Source organism: Bos taurus, chromosome 4, assembly GCF_002263795.3.
Source record: "Bos taurus isolate L1 Dominette 01449 registration number 42190680 breed Hereford chromosome 4, ARS-UCD2.0, whole genome shotgun sequence".
Classification (NCBI taxonomy): Eukaryota; Metazoa; Chordata; class Mammalia; order Artiodactyla; family Bovidae; genus Bos; species Bos taurus.
The window spans coordinates 98,928,632-98,943,856 of NC_037331.1; the positions used below are offsets into that span (position 1 = coordinate 98,928,632).

The window sequence follows — 15,225 nt, forward strand, 5'->3', positions numbered from 1 at the left end:
AACCCCACACCATATAGTGTTTGTGTAACTCTGCCCCTGCTCCAGAGGAGGGGCGCCTTTGAGCCGCTCCAGGCTTACATATTTAAGGTCAAGCTGGGAGGGAGATGATTGGACTTCCTAGAAATCTCAGGCGACCTTCCCTCTCATATATTATTCCACCCATGAGCCATGCTTGACACCTCACCTCCGAAGCCAGGTGAGGATGTTAGAGTCTGGAAGCTATGAGGCCTACTGTCCCTGAGGGTGTGGCTGGGCTTTCTGCTGACAATCCTGGTGCTGGCTTCTTAATCTATCATTTAGATAAGCCAACCTGGAGCACGGGCTTCCTGGTGACTCAGAATGTAAAGAATTTGCCTGCAGTGCAGGAGATCAGGATTCCATTCCTAGGTTGGGAAGATTCCCTGGAGGAAGGCATGGCTACCCACTCCAGGATTCTTGCCTGGGGAATTCCATGGAAAGAGGAGCCTGGTGGGCTACAGTCCAGGGGGGTTGCAACGAATCGGACACGACTGAGCGACTAACACTCACTCAGCTCAACTTATCCTGGAGCATGGCCAAACTTTAAAGTCTGCTTCAAGGCCACCAGTTTCTTTCCCTGAATGACACAACTGAATTAAACAAGGACCAGTGTCTTAAAGTTTGGAGTCTTGCCTAGCAGTGAGCTGAGAAAATGAGTCAACTCCAAAGCCCCTTTTGAGGACCACCCCATTCCTCACACCCCACCCCTCAACCCAATACCTCTCGGATCCTCTTCTGCCATTCCTCAGTGAATTCAGGTGAGCTGGTGTTCACCTGGCTGGCATTGAGTGTCCATTCGGGGCACTTCCAGGTGGGAAGAGACAGCATGGCCAGGGAGGGTCCCAAGAAAGCAAAGGTCCCTCCCTGGAGAATGGGCAGCCTGGAGGAGGGGAAAGGAGACAGTTACCCATTAGCCCCTTTAACACTGGCCTGTCACTGGCCCCAGCAGAAGCCTTTTCATCCCAAGTCCTCCCTTGGTTTCAGGGCAACATATGAGTCCTGCAGTTCTCAGTTATAGGGAACTCCTGCTGCTGCTGCTGCTGCTGCTGCTGCATCACTTCAGTCGTGTCTGACTCTATTCGACCCCATAGATGGCAGCCCACCAGGCTCCCCTGTCCCTGGGATTCTCCAGGCAAGAACACTGGAGTGGGTTGCCATTTCCTTCTCCAATGCATGAAAGTGAAAAGTGAAAGTGAAATCACTCAGTCGTGTCTGACTCTTTGTGACCCCATGGACTGCAGCCTACCGGGCTCCTCTGTCCATGGGATTTTCCAGGCAAGCGTACTGGAGTGGGGTGCCATTGCCTTCTCCGAGGGAACTCTTATCAATCTCCAAGTCAGATCCATGAACTTTGCCAAACTTTGGACAGGTAGGAGAGGTGGGGAGGATAAGATCAGCAGACCTAATCCCAGTCCTGGAGATGCGAGCCCAGGAGCAGAGAGTCACATACTGGGAAATGATCTGGGGCAGCACAGAGCTCAGGAAGCATGTTTGGTGGGTGCCACTGTCTTCCTCAGTCCCACAGAAACTTCCCCAGACCCCAGGATCAAAGCACAGTGCACACACGTCAAGTTCCCCCACTGACAAGAGATGCACAGCCTAGAATTTGGGTGGCTAGATTCCTTTGTGCCTTCAAAAATGAAAGGTGATTCCAGACCTCTACCTCCAGGCTCCTTTCTATCACATGGACTGAACATGCTTGAGGTCCATTATCAGGGCATGTCCCCCACACAAGCCTTCCTTCTTCCTGGTCAGCGTCTCACTCTGGCCTCTGTGAGAACTTCCAGCAGTGTCCATCTGACTTGTCTCCCTTCAAGGTGAACATAGCCTGATAAGTCAACCTCCAATAATCCTGTCTTACTAGAAGGTCAGAAGCTGTTAAGGCTGACCTAGTCTCCTCACCTGCATATTATAATAGAACTGGTGTGAAGGGAGAATGGAACAGGATCTTAGCCTCTTGCTTGCATTTGTCATATATACCTTACCCAGTTTAGATACTTGTTCTTAACAATACTAGAAGAGTACTTTTGAAATCAGGATTCCACGAAGATAGCTTAAAGAGTCTCCTTGAGAACGAACCCATTTTATTTAATGAAAATATAAAGTATACGAAAGAGTTTTACTGCCTAACTGGATTTTGTCCTGGCTGAACATAGGAACTAGCAAGGGCTGAGCATCAGCCTCAGATGAGTTCACGGGTGCACCCAGGCATGGAGAGCGCTTAGACCTCCAGGTGATTCTAACACCAGCCAGGGTTGAGAACAACTGATCTAGATTCATAAATCTAGACCCATCAGGCTCCAAAAGAGATTGGACTATATGGCACACACAGGGCAGGAAACATGGGTGATGGAATGGGTATGTATGAACGATTTTTTAGTTAAAAAATTATGGTGGGGAGAGATAAATTAGGAATTTGGGATTAACGTGTATACACTGTTATATATATAATAGGTAAACAACAAGGACCCTCTGTATAGCACAGGGAACTATAATCTATTTTATAATAATCTATAATGAAAGAGAATCTATATATAATATACATTTATATATATAAATGTTATACATATATATATACGTATAACTGAATCAATTTGCTATATACTTGAAACTAACACAATGTTGTAAATTAACTATACTTCAATTAAAAATTCATAGAAATTATGAAGCTCAGTATCTTGACAGAGAAGGGAAACACACTATATCATTGCAAAATCCCTTTCAAGCTTTTAAAATGAACTTAGACACCTTTGCATATCATAGGTACAGACAGTATGTAATCCAAGATTTGTGTTTCAGTTTTTTGCTGTAATTCCATATGCACATTTCATTCATTCAACAAATATTTACTGAGGACTTGCTCTGTGGGAGGCACTGGTTGTCAAGTATTGGAAATACCACAGTGAGTGAGACAAAACTCCCACTTATATTCTAGTTACATATTTCCTGTTTAGCCCTTGTACTAACAAACTAGTCATTTACAGTAACTTACTCTCAGGGATTCTTTAAACAGTTTACAGTTATACTTATAAACAATCCATCATTGCTATACCACCATGGCCTCAGCCATTTCAGTATTACTCGGTTCCTTGAGGGCAGAGAAGTCTAGTTTTCTTTTCTATCCCTCCAGCACCAAGGTTAGTATTATAAAATCTATCAATATTGGGGTTTCTCATTTCATTTTTTTAGTTTAATAGGCATATAATGAAATCCTGACAAAAGTGAATTTGCATTTCATTAAGTCACAAAAGATGTGATTTTTATGTCTGTTTTTCCTTGTCTATAAACTATTTTACTCATTACATAGAAATTAGACACTGCCAAAGTATATTTAAAACAGTTTTACTGATGGTGAGATTTGTTTTCACTTAAAAAATATTTTCTGTTATTATATCCCTAACTTAGAACTTATTTAAGGGATATTTCAAAATTTTCAAGTAGTTCAGCATTTTTCTAACTCTGTTCATGTTATTTTTTTTTCAAGATTATTACATGTAGTTGGGATAATGTACTAACATGATAGATGCACTTTTTACCTTTTTTTTTTTTGGCTACACCTCTCAGCTTGCAGAATCTTAGTTCACCCACCAAGGGAACTTGCATCAAAAGTACTGAATCCTCACCACTGAACAACCAGGGAATTCCCTCTACCTTTTTGAAACTACTAAATACATTTTATGTTCAAGAGCAAGATGAATTGTTTCCATTAATTTACTAGAGTTTATTCCTATGTCCTAAAAAAAGTCTCCTGATGAAAGTGAAAGAGGAGAGTGAAAAAGTTGGCTTAAAGCTCAACATTCAGAAAACTAAGATCATGGCATCTGGTCCCATCACTTCATGGGAAATAGATGGGGAAACAGTGGAAATAGTGTCAGACTTTATTTTGGGGGGCTCCAAAATCACTGCAGATGGTGATTGCAGCCATGAAATTAAAAGACGCTTACTCCTTGGAAGGAAAGTTATGACCAACCTAGACAGCATATTGAAAAGCAGAGACATTACTTTGCCAACTAAGGTCCGTCTAGTCAAGGCTATGATTTTTCCAGTAGTCATGTATGGATGTGAGAGTTGGACTGTGAAGAAAGCTGAGCACTGAAGAATTAATGCTTTTGAACTGTGGTGTTGGAGAAGACTCTTGAGAGTCCCTTGGACTGCAAGGAGATCCGACCAGTCCATTCTGAAGGAGATCAGCCTTGGGATTTCTTTGGAAGGAATGATGCTAAAGCTGAAACTCCAGTACTTTGGCCACCTCATGTGAAGAGTTGACTCATTGGAAAAGACTCTGATGCTGGGAGGGATTGGGGGCAGGAGGAGAAGGGGACGACAGAGGATGAGATGGCTGGATGGCATCACTGACTTGATGGACGTGAGTCTGAGTGAACTCTGGGAGTTGGTGCTGGACAGGGAGGCCTGGCGTGCTGCAATTCATGGGGTCACAAAGAGTCGGACACGACTGAGCAACTGAACTGAACTGAACTGAACTGATTCCTATGTCCTACAGTTAGATTCACACAACATATCCATAAATTCTTCCTTCCCTCTCCTATACTCAGATCCTCCAATCCGATTTTCCATCCATTCCTGTCCCCCTCCCCACCTTGTTTTATGAGCATTACCACCTTGCTCATAACTTCTTATTGATACTCTTTTGACAGAGATCTATGTATATTTCTTGCATTTCTACTATGCAAGAAAAATTACATTTTTCTTTTATGCACTTTCTTGGTACATGTTTAAGATATATGCATTCAGTATCACTACAAGGCTTTCATTGTTCTATACACATTTTACCTTTTATGGTGACTTTTATGTGTATCTCAGAGCTGCTTTTAATTTCACAATTAATTTCATCTTATTTTAAAATTTTTACCTTAAATATGATTCACTATTATTATATGTATGCCTTCTAATTCTTTTGTGAACCACAGATTGTTGATTTTTAAAATTCAACACTTTAGAAATAGAAGGGCCATTTGAAGCATATCCAACCTGGCCTTATCATTTTATAGATAACGGATCTGGAGCCCAAGGTCATAGAGTTAACCAGGATGTCTTGGGTTTTTTCACCATGGCAATATAACACCAGTTAAGAGCATGGTATAGACCAAAGACAAGTTTGAATATGACTTTGTCTTATCAGCTGTGTGACCAAGGCATGTTGCCCAACTTCTGCAAGCCTCAGTGTCCTCTTTGACAAAATATAGTAGTAATGTCCCAAGGAGTAACTGTGAAGATAAAATATATGTAAGTGATTAGCATGATGCCTGGGGAAGAGCTCAATGAATAGAATAATTTTCATTATTATTCCCTCTGAAATGTGTGGTTACTTCTGGAAAGGGTCACTCGGTCAGTTCAGTCACTCAATCATGTCAACTCTTTGTGACCCTATGGACTGCAGCACATCAGGCTTCCCTGTCCATCACCAACTCCTGGACCTTGCTCAAACTCATGTCCACTGAGTCAGTGATGCCATCCAACCATCTCATCCTCTGTCGTCCCCTTCTCCTACCCTCAATCTTTCCCAGCATCAGGGTCTTTTCTAATGAGTCGGCTCTTTGGATCAGGTGCGCAAAGTATTAGAGCTTCATCTCAAGCATCAGCCCTTCCAAAGAATAATCAGCGTTGATTTCCTTTAGGATGGACTGGTTTGACCTCCTTGCAGTCCAAGGGACTCTCAAGAGTCTTCTCCAACACCACAGTTCAAAGGCATTAGTTCTTCAACACTCAGCCTTCTTTATGGTCCAACTCTCACATCCATACATGACTACTGGAAAAACCATAGCTTTACTATATGGAACTTTGTCAGCAAAGTCATGTCTTTGCTTTTTAATATGCTATCTAGGTTGGTCATAACTTTTCTTCCAAGTAGCAAGCATCTTTTAATTTCATGGCTGAAAGTCACCATCTGCAGAAAATAAAGTCTGCCACTGTTTCCACTGTTTTCCCATCTATTTGCCAGGAAGTGATGGAACCAGATGACATGATCTTAGTTTTTTGAATGTTGAGCTTTAAGCCAACTTTTTCACTCTCCTCTTTCACTTTCATCAAGAGGCTCTTTAGTTCCTCTTCACTTTCTGCATTAAGGGTGGTGTCATCTGCATATCTGAGGTTATTGATATTTCTCCTGGCAGTCTTGATTCCTGCTTGTGCTTCATCCAACCTGGCATTTCACAACATGTACTTTGCATGCAAGTTAAATAAGCAGGGTGATAGTATACAGCCTTTGGGTATTCTTTTCCCAATTTAGAACCAGTCCATTGCTCCATATCCTTTTCTAACTGTTACTTCTTGACCTGCATACATGTTTCTCAGGAGGCAGGTAAGGTGGTCTGTTCTTCCCATCTCTTGAAGAGTTTTCCACAGTTTGTTGTGATCCACACAGTCAAAGGCTTTAGTGTAGTCAATGAAGCAGAAGCCGATGTTTATTTGGAATTCTCTTGCTTTCTCTACAATCCATCTAATATTGGCAATATGATCTCTGGTTCCTCTGCCTTTTCTAAATCCAGTTTGAACATCTGAAATTTCACGGTTCACCTACTGTTGAAGCCTGGTTTCAGTCAGCTCAGTTGGTAAAGAATCCATCTGCAATGCAGGAGACCCTGGTTTGATTCCTGAGTCAGGAAGATCTGCTGGAGAAGGGATAGACTACCTACTCCAATATTCTTGGGCTTTCCTTGTGGCTCAGCTGGTAAAAATCCGCCTGCAATGTGGGAGACCTGGGTCTGATCCATAGGTTGAGAAGATCCCCTGGAGAAGGGAACGTCTACCCACTCCAGTATTGCGGCCTGGAGAAACTATGGGATCACAAAGAGTCGGACACGACTGACTGACTGAACTGAACTGGACTGAAAGATTCAAAGGATGTGGGGCTCATGAAACATGCCCTGATGTTAAAGTTAACCATTAAAACTTTTCTAAGAAAAAGTTTTAAATGGCTCTTATTTCTGCCAGTTATAAAGCAACACGTGGACTCTGAAGAAAAATTAATGGTAAATAAAAATACAAAGCATAAATCACCATAATTCCACAACCCAGAAATAATTATTAACATTTCATTCTAATCATTTTTTTTAACCCTTGAGTAGATAAACTTTATCAGCACATGTACAATATTGGTACATACCTTTCATATATAATGTGTATCACCCAGAAATAACCTTTAACATTTCTTTGATTCCTTTTGCCATCTTTAACTAGATAAATGATTATCAGTATACATAAGATGTATTTCTCTCATGGGCTTCCCTGGTGACTTAGCAGTACAGAATCTGCCTGCAATGCAGAAGACCCAGTTTTGATTCCGGGGTTTGGAAAATCTCCTGGAGAAGGGCATGGCCACCTACTCAAGTATTCTTGCCTGGAGAATCCCATGGACAGAGGAGCCTAGCAGGCTACAGTCCATAAGGTCACAATGGGACATGACTAAAGCGACTTAGCAAGCACGAACAGACTTGCAGTGGCACATCTGGTGGCTTGTGCGATTGTCATGGAGGCAAGGGCAAGGTGGCTGCAGACCTCTGGCGATGGGCATGGACTTTCTGCAGAACCTAGCAACAGATACAGAGCTCGGGCAGATCAGGGCCCAGCTGCAGGCAAGTCCATGGAAGAAAAGGACCCAGGCTGATTTGGGCAAGACTACATAGAAGCCAGGTCTGAATGTTCTTTGGGCAGAAATACTGGCTCCACACTTGAGACATTCCCAGGAAAATAAAAGGGAGATATATCACTTGGAACCACTCCAGAAAAAGAAAATCCCAGGTAAAAATGAATTATTCTAGAAATGGAATTATTCCAGAAATGGAATTAAGACCCAGAATTACACAGTCAATATTTCGTTTTCTTTAGTGATTGCATTTAAACGTAATGCTTTCTTTTGAAATGAATGGTTACATAAATTCAGAACTGAGCACCTCAGTGGGAAGGCCCTTGGGGGATACACCCAAGACCCCTAAAGACACACCAGGGAGGCAGCCATCCCTCTGCCAAGGGTTGTAGCTGCCTGCCCCACAATGGGCACTGCACTCTTCAGCTCTTATCAGGGAAGCTGTTTTTTTGCCTCTTATCATTCCCTTTGACTATTTAACGTGGTTTTAATCATTAACATATTCTGAAATCTTATTGCAGTATCAGCATTTGTGTTTGCAGTCTAAAAAGTACATCATTAAATACTGTTTATCCGATAATCTGCAATCAATCAAGTCTATTAGACCTTTGATTCACAGGCTATCAGCTAGTTTTATAATTTCTAATGTCTCTAATGAGCTACTGTACTTGTTAGTCTCTAAACAGGAAGCCTATTTCAGGGAAATAATCTCAGGTGTATTCATGTCCCCACCTTAGTCTAAGACATTAGCATGGCTTTCTTTCTTAATTTTATTTCCCTGTTTCTCTGCATGTTTAATTAGGCTGCAGATTCTTTTAACTCTATCTTCTGATTTTGTTTTGTCTCTCACAGGGTTTACCAGAAGGCGAGGCCCACAAGCACCCTCAGTACTGAGATTCCAGTTGGAACATAGTACTGCATCATCTTCTCTGTCAACAACACAGGTGTCCACATATTAGAGATGGAAGGACTTATCGATATGACACACTTCAACTCCCTCATTTTACAGACGAGAACACTGGGTTTTAGAGAGGGTGAATGGCTTGTGCAGCTTCCCACAGCACAGAAGCCAGAACTAGAATTCAGGCCCTCAGCTTCCAAGATCAACATTTTTCCATTATTATAGTGAACACCATCTCAATTTAAGGCAAGGAGCTTCCCCATCCAGAAGAGCCTTGTGTATGTAACTCTCCATGGGCGGCTCAGGGGTGGGGCCTCCTGGGTGTCCAGGCAGGTGGCTGCAAGGCCTCTCTACTGCAGGACCTGTCACTCCAGGGACTGATCCCGGAAAGGTTGGAGGGGTCCTGGATATCAGGGACTTGAGAAACAGACCAGACCAAACCTTAAACCTCTCTCAGTGCTTGGTGGGGGATTGGGGAAAATCTTGGCCTCAAAGATGATTACAGAAGAAGGAAGAGAGAGAAGGGAAATAATTTGGCAAAGATGTAGGCTCTAAACCCCTGTCCTCAACAAAAAATGGGAGACCTTAAGCACTGGCATATCTCCTGTAAATGACTTGGAAAAGCAGCACTTTGGAAAGAGCATTTGATTTGATTTAGGCAAGAAGACTAGGTTAGGAAGGAATATTCTCTAGATACTCTCTGCTGCTGCTGCTGCTGCTAAGTTACTTCAGTCGTGTCTGACTCTGTGTGACCCCATAGACGGCAGCCCACCAGGCTTCCCCGTCCCTGGGATTCTCCAGGCAAGAACACTGGAGTGGGTTGCCATTTCCTTCTCCAACGCATGAAAGGGAAAAGTGAAAGTGAAGTCGCTCTGTCGTGTCCGACTCTTCGCGACCCCATGGACTTCAGCCTTCCAGGCTCCTCTGTCCATGGGATTTTCCAGGCAAGAGTACTGGAGTGGGGTGCCATTGCCTTCTCTGCTATATACTCTCTACAGGCAGCCTATCTTGGAAATAATTAGCCACTTTGTAATAGCCTTCACTTGTAGTTTGATTCAGATAATTGATAAAGGATAAAAGTTCTCATCAGAAAGAATTTTTTTTTCTGTTTCTTTAATTTTATATTTATGTGAGATGATGGATGTTCATTAAATCTACTGTGCTAATCATTTCTTGATGTATGTAAGTCAAATCATTATGCTGTACACTTACACGATGTTGTCTGTCAATCACATGTCAATGAAACTGGAAGGAAAAAAAGAATAAATAGTAATTTTTCCTCTCAAGTCATTTTCTCATAAGACAGGTTGGGCAGAAGCACATCATAGGGAAAGTTTTCCATTTTCCTCTGCATCTCCGAAACTGGGCACAGACTTGGCACAGACTAGGTCACAAGCGGACTTACAGTGAAGATTTCCTCACTTGCACTGCTCCTTCTGAAGTCCAGGGAGGAGTCCCCACAGTGTGTTCAGTAGCACAAGCCTTGTAGAATTTGCAAAGGTAAAAGGTTTCAAGCATGGCCATCTGTAGCTATTTGTATTACTTTAACGAAGAACTCAGGCTACTGTAGATAGTAAATGTTGGTGCTGGGACTTGAACTTATGTGCTTACTTCTGATCCTGTGCTCCCTCTATCATGTCACACCAGCTTTCTAACTCATCTCAGGCTACAAGCCAAGCAAACCTTATTGCTACCCTGGGAGATAAAGGTCAGAATCCATGGAGAGGAGTTTTACCTACCTGATTCCTAAAAGTACTTGAAGGAGAGTACAGATGCCAGAGACGAAGAAAGTGGTGCTGATGAGGTAGCTCTGGGTCAGGGGATCATGCTGCAAACACAGGTCCTTAGCCAAGATGAGTGGCACTGCCACAAGCCCCCCTAGGGCCGTGAGGAAGTGCTGTAGGCAGAGCAGAGAGAGGAGACAAAGTTAGAGATGCTGTGGCTGCCTACTCCACCTAATCCTATTCCTTCTACTGGAGGCTCAACCTTTGGTCTCGGAGGAGATCCAGGCAAGTGGCAGAAACTAGGAAGGCCTGGCAGCAAGTAGCAGGGACACAACCAGAAGGTCTGGGGTTCAAAGGCAGGACCCCAGGGCTGAGAACTGCTGTTTTAGGTAAGAAACCAAGGTAGGGACGCAGTGTGGGAGGACATAACAGGAGCCAAGGAGGTGGCCTTAAGAATAGGAAAAGACAAGAGGCTCATTATTAAAATAAGGCACAAGGTGAGAGCAAGACCATTGACCAGGCCTGAGCACATTCTTCAAGACTGCTGCTGCTGCTGCTAAGACGCTTCAGTCGTGTCCGACTCTGTGCGACCCCATAGTTGGCAGCCCACCAGGCTCCCCCGTCCCTGGGATTCTCCAGGCAAGAACACTGGAGTGGGTTGCCATTTCCTTCTCCAATGCATGAAAGTGAAAAGTGAAAGGGAAGTCTCTCAGTCGTGTCCGACTCTTAGCGACCCCACGGACAGCAGCCCACCAGGCTCCTCCATCCATGGGATTTTCCAGGCAAGAGTACTGGAGTGGAGTGCCATTGCCTTCTCCACTTCAAGACGAATTATATATTAGGTCAGAAAACAGCATCAGCACATTTAAGAAGACTGAAATCAAAGCAACAATCTTTTCTGTCTGCAATGGTCTGAAACTGGAAATCGACAAGAGGCAGGAAACTGGACACAAGCTGGTGGAAATTAAGAAACACACTCCTGAACAACCAATGGGTCAAAGAAGAAATCAAAAGGGAAATAAAAAGTAACTTAAGACAAATGAAAATGGAAATACAACATACCAAAACTAGTGGGATGCAGCAAAAGCAGTTCTAAGAGGACAGTTTATAACAATCTATGCCTGCATTAAGAAAGAAAAAAGGTCTTAAATAAACAATTTTATTTCTCAAAGAACTGGAAAAGGAAGAACAAACTGAGTCTCAAGTTAGAAGAGAGGGAAAAAATACAGATCAGAACAGGAATAAATGAAGTGAAAAACAATAGGAAAAAGTCAACAAAATGAGAGCTTTTTAAAGGTAAACAAACCCTTAGCTAAACTCAGAAAAAAGGAGAGAGGACTCAAATAAAATGAGACATGATACAATAGAAATGCAAAGTACCATAAAACAGTAGTACCATTACACACCAAGAAATTGGATAACATAGAAGAAATGGATAGATTACTAGAAAGACACAATTTACCAAGACTGAATCATGAAGAAATAGAAAATATGAACAGACCAATGACTAGTGAGGAGACTAAAACCGTAATCAAAATTTCCCAACAAAGAAAAGCCCAAGACCAGATGATTTCACTGGCAAATTCTATCAAATATCTAAAGAAGAATTAACACCAAGCCTTCCCAAACTCCTCCAAAAATTGAAGAGGAGGGACCACTCCCAAACTCATTTTACAATCCAGCATAACCCTGATGGGGTTGTGGCTCAGACGGTAAGGAATCTGCCCGAAATGCAGGAGACCCAGGTTTGATCCTTGGGTTGGGAGGATCCCCTGGAGAAGGAAATGGCAAGCGGCTCCAGTATTCTTGCCTGGAAAATCCCATGGACAGAGGAGCCTAGCAGGTTACAGTCCATGGGGTCGCAAGGAGTCAGACACAACTGAGCGACTTTCACATAACCCTGATACCACAGCAAGATAAAGACCCTACGAGGAAAGAAAATTACAGGCCAATATCCCTCATGGATATAGATGCAAAACTGCTCAATGAAATCCTAGCAAACAGCATTCTACAGTACATTAAAAGGTCCATATGCCATGATTAAGTAGGATTTTTGTCCCTGGAATGTTAAATATATACAAATCAGTAAATATGATACACCATATTAATAACATGAAAAATAAAAATCCTATCACCCCAATGGATGCATAAAAAAACATTTGACAAAATTCAACACCCTTTCATAATGAAGTATCTACATTATCCATTTTATTGGCTCACAATAATATTTTTAAAAATAGTAATCCATTTGCTTCTCTTCTTTTGTGGAAAAGCACCAGGAAGCAAACAAAAAAGTATATCCCATCCCTGATATTCCACATTGAACATTAGGGGATGAAAACGAAAATGAATCCATCTATGAGATTAAAGATTCAAGCTACAAAAAGTTACAAAACAAATAGTAAAAGTTGAAAGCTCCCTTCCTTTTTCTAGTTCCTCAACCCAAGGTTAAATACCTCTATTAGTTTCTTATGATTCCTTCAAAACATGCAAAAATTACTACATATACTTATTTCTGCTGTTCTGTCTCTATTTTTGTTTGTTAGTCTTTAACATAAAAAAAATCACACTATACACAGTTATTTACTTGACTTTTTTCATTTAATCTATGTTGGTGATCATTTTTTAACAGCAAGGTAAATATATCCTTCTCTTTCTAACAGCTACATTAAAAAATTATTTGTTAGAATATACCACAGTTCTCTAAGATGGATATTTTGGGGGTGTTTCTGGGTTTTGTTTGTTGTTGTGATTTTACGATTAATCAATAGAACCACTTTGTACTTATCTTAACAAGTCTTGCCAGCATATCTAGAGAGAAATTCTTTAAAAAAATTTTTTTTTGTTTCATTTGGCCATGCCACGCGATTTGTGGGATCTTAGTTCCCCTACCAGGGATTGAACCCATGCCCTTGGTAGTGAAATGATGGACTCCTAACCACTGGATCACTGGGGAATTCTCTACAGAAAAATTCTTGAGCATTAGGGCCTGGGTTAAATAACATGTGTTTTACAAGTTAATAGAAAAGTTGCACCAGATAACATTCCAAAAAGTGTTTGACAATGCTTGTTTTCCAATATTCCCCAAGCACTGGTTATGAAACATTTCAGCTGTTGCCAAAAAAATAATAATTGCTATCTTGGTAAAACAAAATAAAACAAAACTCACAATGGCCCAGTTGGTGTCCTTGATGTGACCTATTAGCTTAGCATGGGGGAGAATCTTCCCCTAACTCCCTGCCCCCATCCCCAAACTCCGTGGGAGAAAAGAGAGCCTGGAGGAGCCTTGAGTCCCCTAAAGGTCAACAGCATGGAAGCCAAAAATATGAGCAACTGAAGTTAGATCTTGACTAATTTGACCTGTGTGTGTCGATGTGCCTTTTGAGACAGAGCCTCCTTGCACCCAATGCTTCTGTGTCCCATTACCTGGATCCCCAAGAAGATGCAGAGATACCATGGTGGGATATCCAGGATGCCATAAGCCATGTGGCTGCTGCTGGGACTCTTGAGCTGGCCATCCTTCTTGCTGCCTTGATCACCTTCATGGGAGCTGAGCACACCATCACCCCTCTGCTGGGAAAAAGACAAAAACACGTTTGAGCATTTCAAGAGGAATCAAGTGCATTTTGATGCCAAAAGCTTGGCCTCTATGCACCAGTGTCAAATCAAATCTCGGAGACAGAGTTTTGGATGAAGTAGAAAAGAATAGCTTATTGCTTTGCCAGGCAAAGGGGAACACAGTGGCTCCTGCCCTCGAAAACTGTGTGTCTCCACCCAGTGGGATTTGGTGAGAAGTTTTATAGCAACGGCTCAAGCATGGGGCTGCTAATAAGATTAGGCCATGTACAGTTCAGTTCACTCAGTCGTGTCCGACTCTTTGTGACCCCATGGACTGCAGCATGCCAGACCTCACTGTCCATCACCAACTCATGGAGTTTACTCAAACTCATGTCCATCAAGTCGGTGATGCCATCCAACCATCTCATCCTCTGTTATCCCTTCTCCTCCTGCCTTTAATCTTTCCCAGCATCAGAGTCTTTCAAATGACTCAGTTCTTCCCATTAGGTGGCCAAAGTATTGGGCGTTTCAGCTACAGCATCAGTCCTTCCAATGAATACTCAGGACTGATTTCCTTTAGGATGGACTGGCTGGAACTCTTTGCAGCCCAAGAGACTCTCAAGAGTCTTCTCCAACACCACAGTTCAAAAGCATCAATTCTTTGGCACTCAGCTTTCTTTATAGTTCAACTCTCACATCCATACATGACCACTGGAAAAACCATAGCTTTAACTAGATGGACCTTTGTTGGCAAAGTAATGTCTCTGCTTTTTAATATGCTGTCTAGGTTGGTCATAGCTTTTCTTCCAAAGAGCAAGTGTCTTTTAATTTCATGGCTGCAGACACCATCTACAGTGATTTTGGAGCCCCCCAAAATAAAGTCAGCCACTGTTTCCATTGCTTCCCCATCTATTTGCCATGAAGTGATGGGACCGGATGCCATGATCTTTGTTTTCTGAATGTTGAGTTTTAAGCCAACTTTTTTACTCTCGTCTTTCACCTTCATCAAGAGTCTCTTTAGTTCTTTGCTTTCTGCCATAAGGGTGGTGTCATTTGCATATCTGAGGTTATTGATATTTCCTCTGGCAATCTTGATTCCAGCTTGTGCTTCATCCAGCCTAGTGTTTCTCATGATGTACTCTGCATATAAGTTAAATAAGAAAGGTGACAATATACAGCCCTGACGAACTCCTTTTCCTATTTGGAACCAATCTGTTGTTCCATGTCCAGTTCTAACTGTTGCTTCCTGAGCTGCATACTCAGGCGATTTCTCAGGATTTCTCAGGAGGCAGGTCAGGTGGTCATGTATTCCCATGTTTTTCAGAATTTTCCACAGTTTGTTGTGATCCACAAGTCAAAGGCTTTGGCATAGCCAATAAAGCAGAAGTAGACGTTTTTCTGGCACTCTCTTGCTTTTTCGA

General features: G+C 42.2%; 1 protein-coding gene across 1 annotated transcript in view; it reads right to left on the reverse strand.

Moving 5' to 3' along the window:
* Positions 1–15,225, reverse strand: part of LOC514257 (uncharacterized) — an 84,250-nt gene that overhangs the window by 42,835 nt on the left and 26,190 nt on the right. Inside the window, 3 exon segments of the mRNA NM_001075657.1 lie at positions 739–898; positions 10,262–10,419; positions 13,673–13,816. Coding sequence (NP_001069125.1) covers positions 739–898; positions 10,262–10,419; positions 13,673–13,816 — 462 coding nt within the window.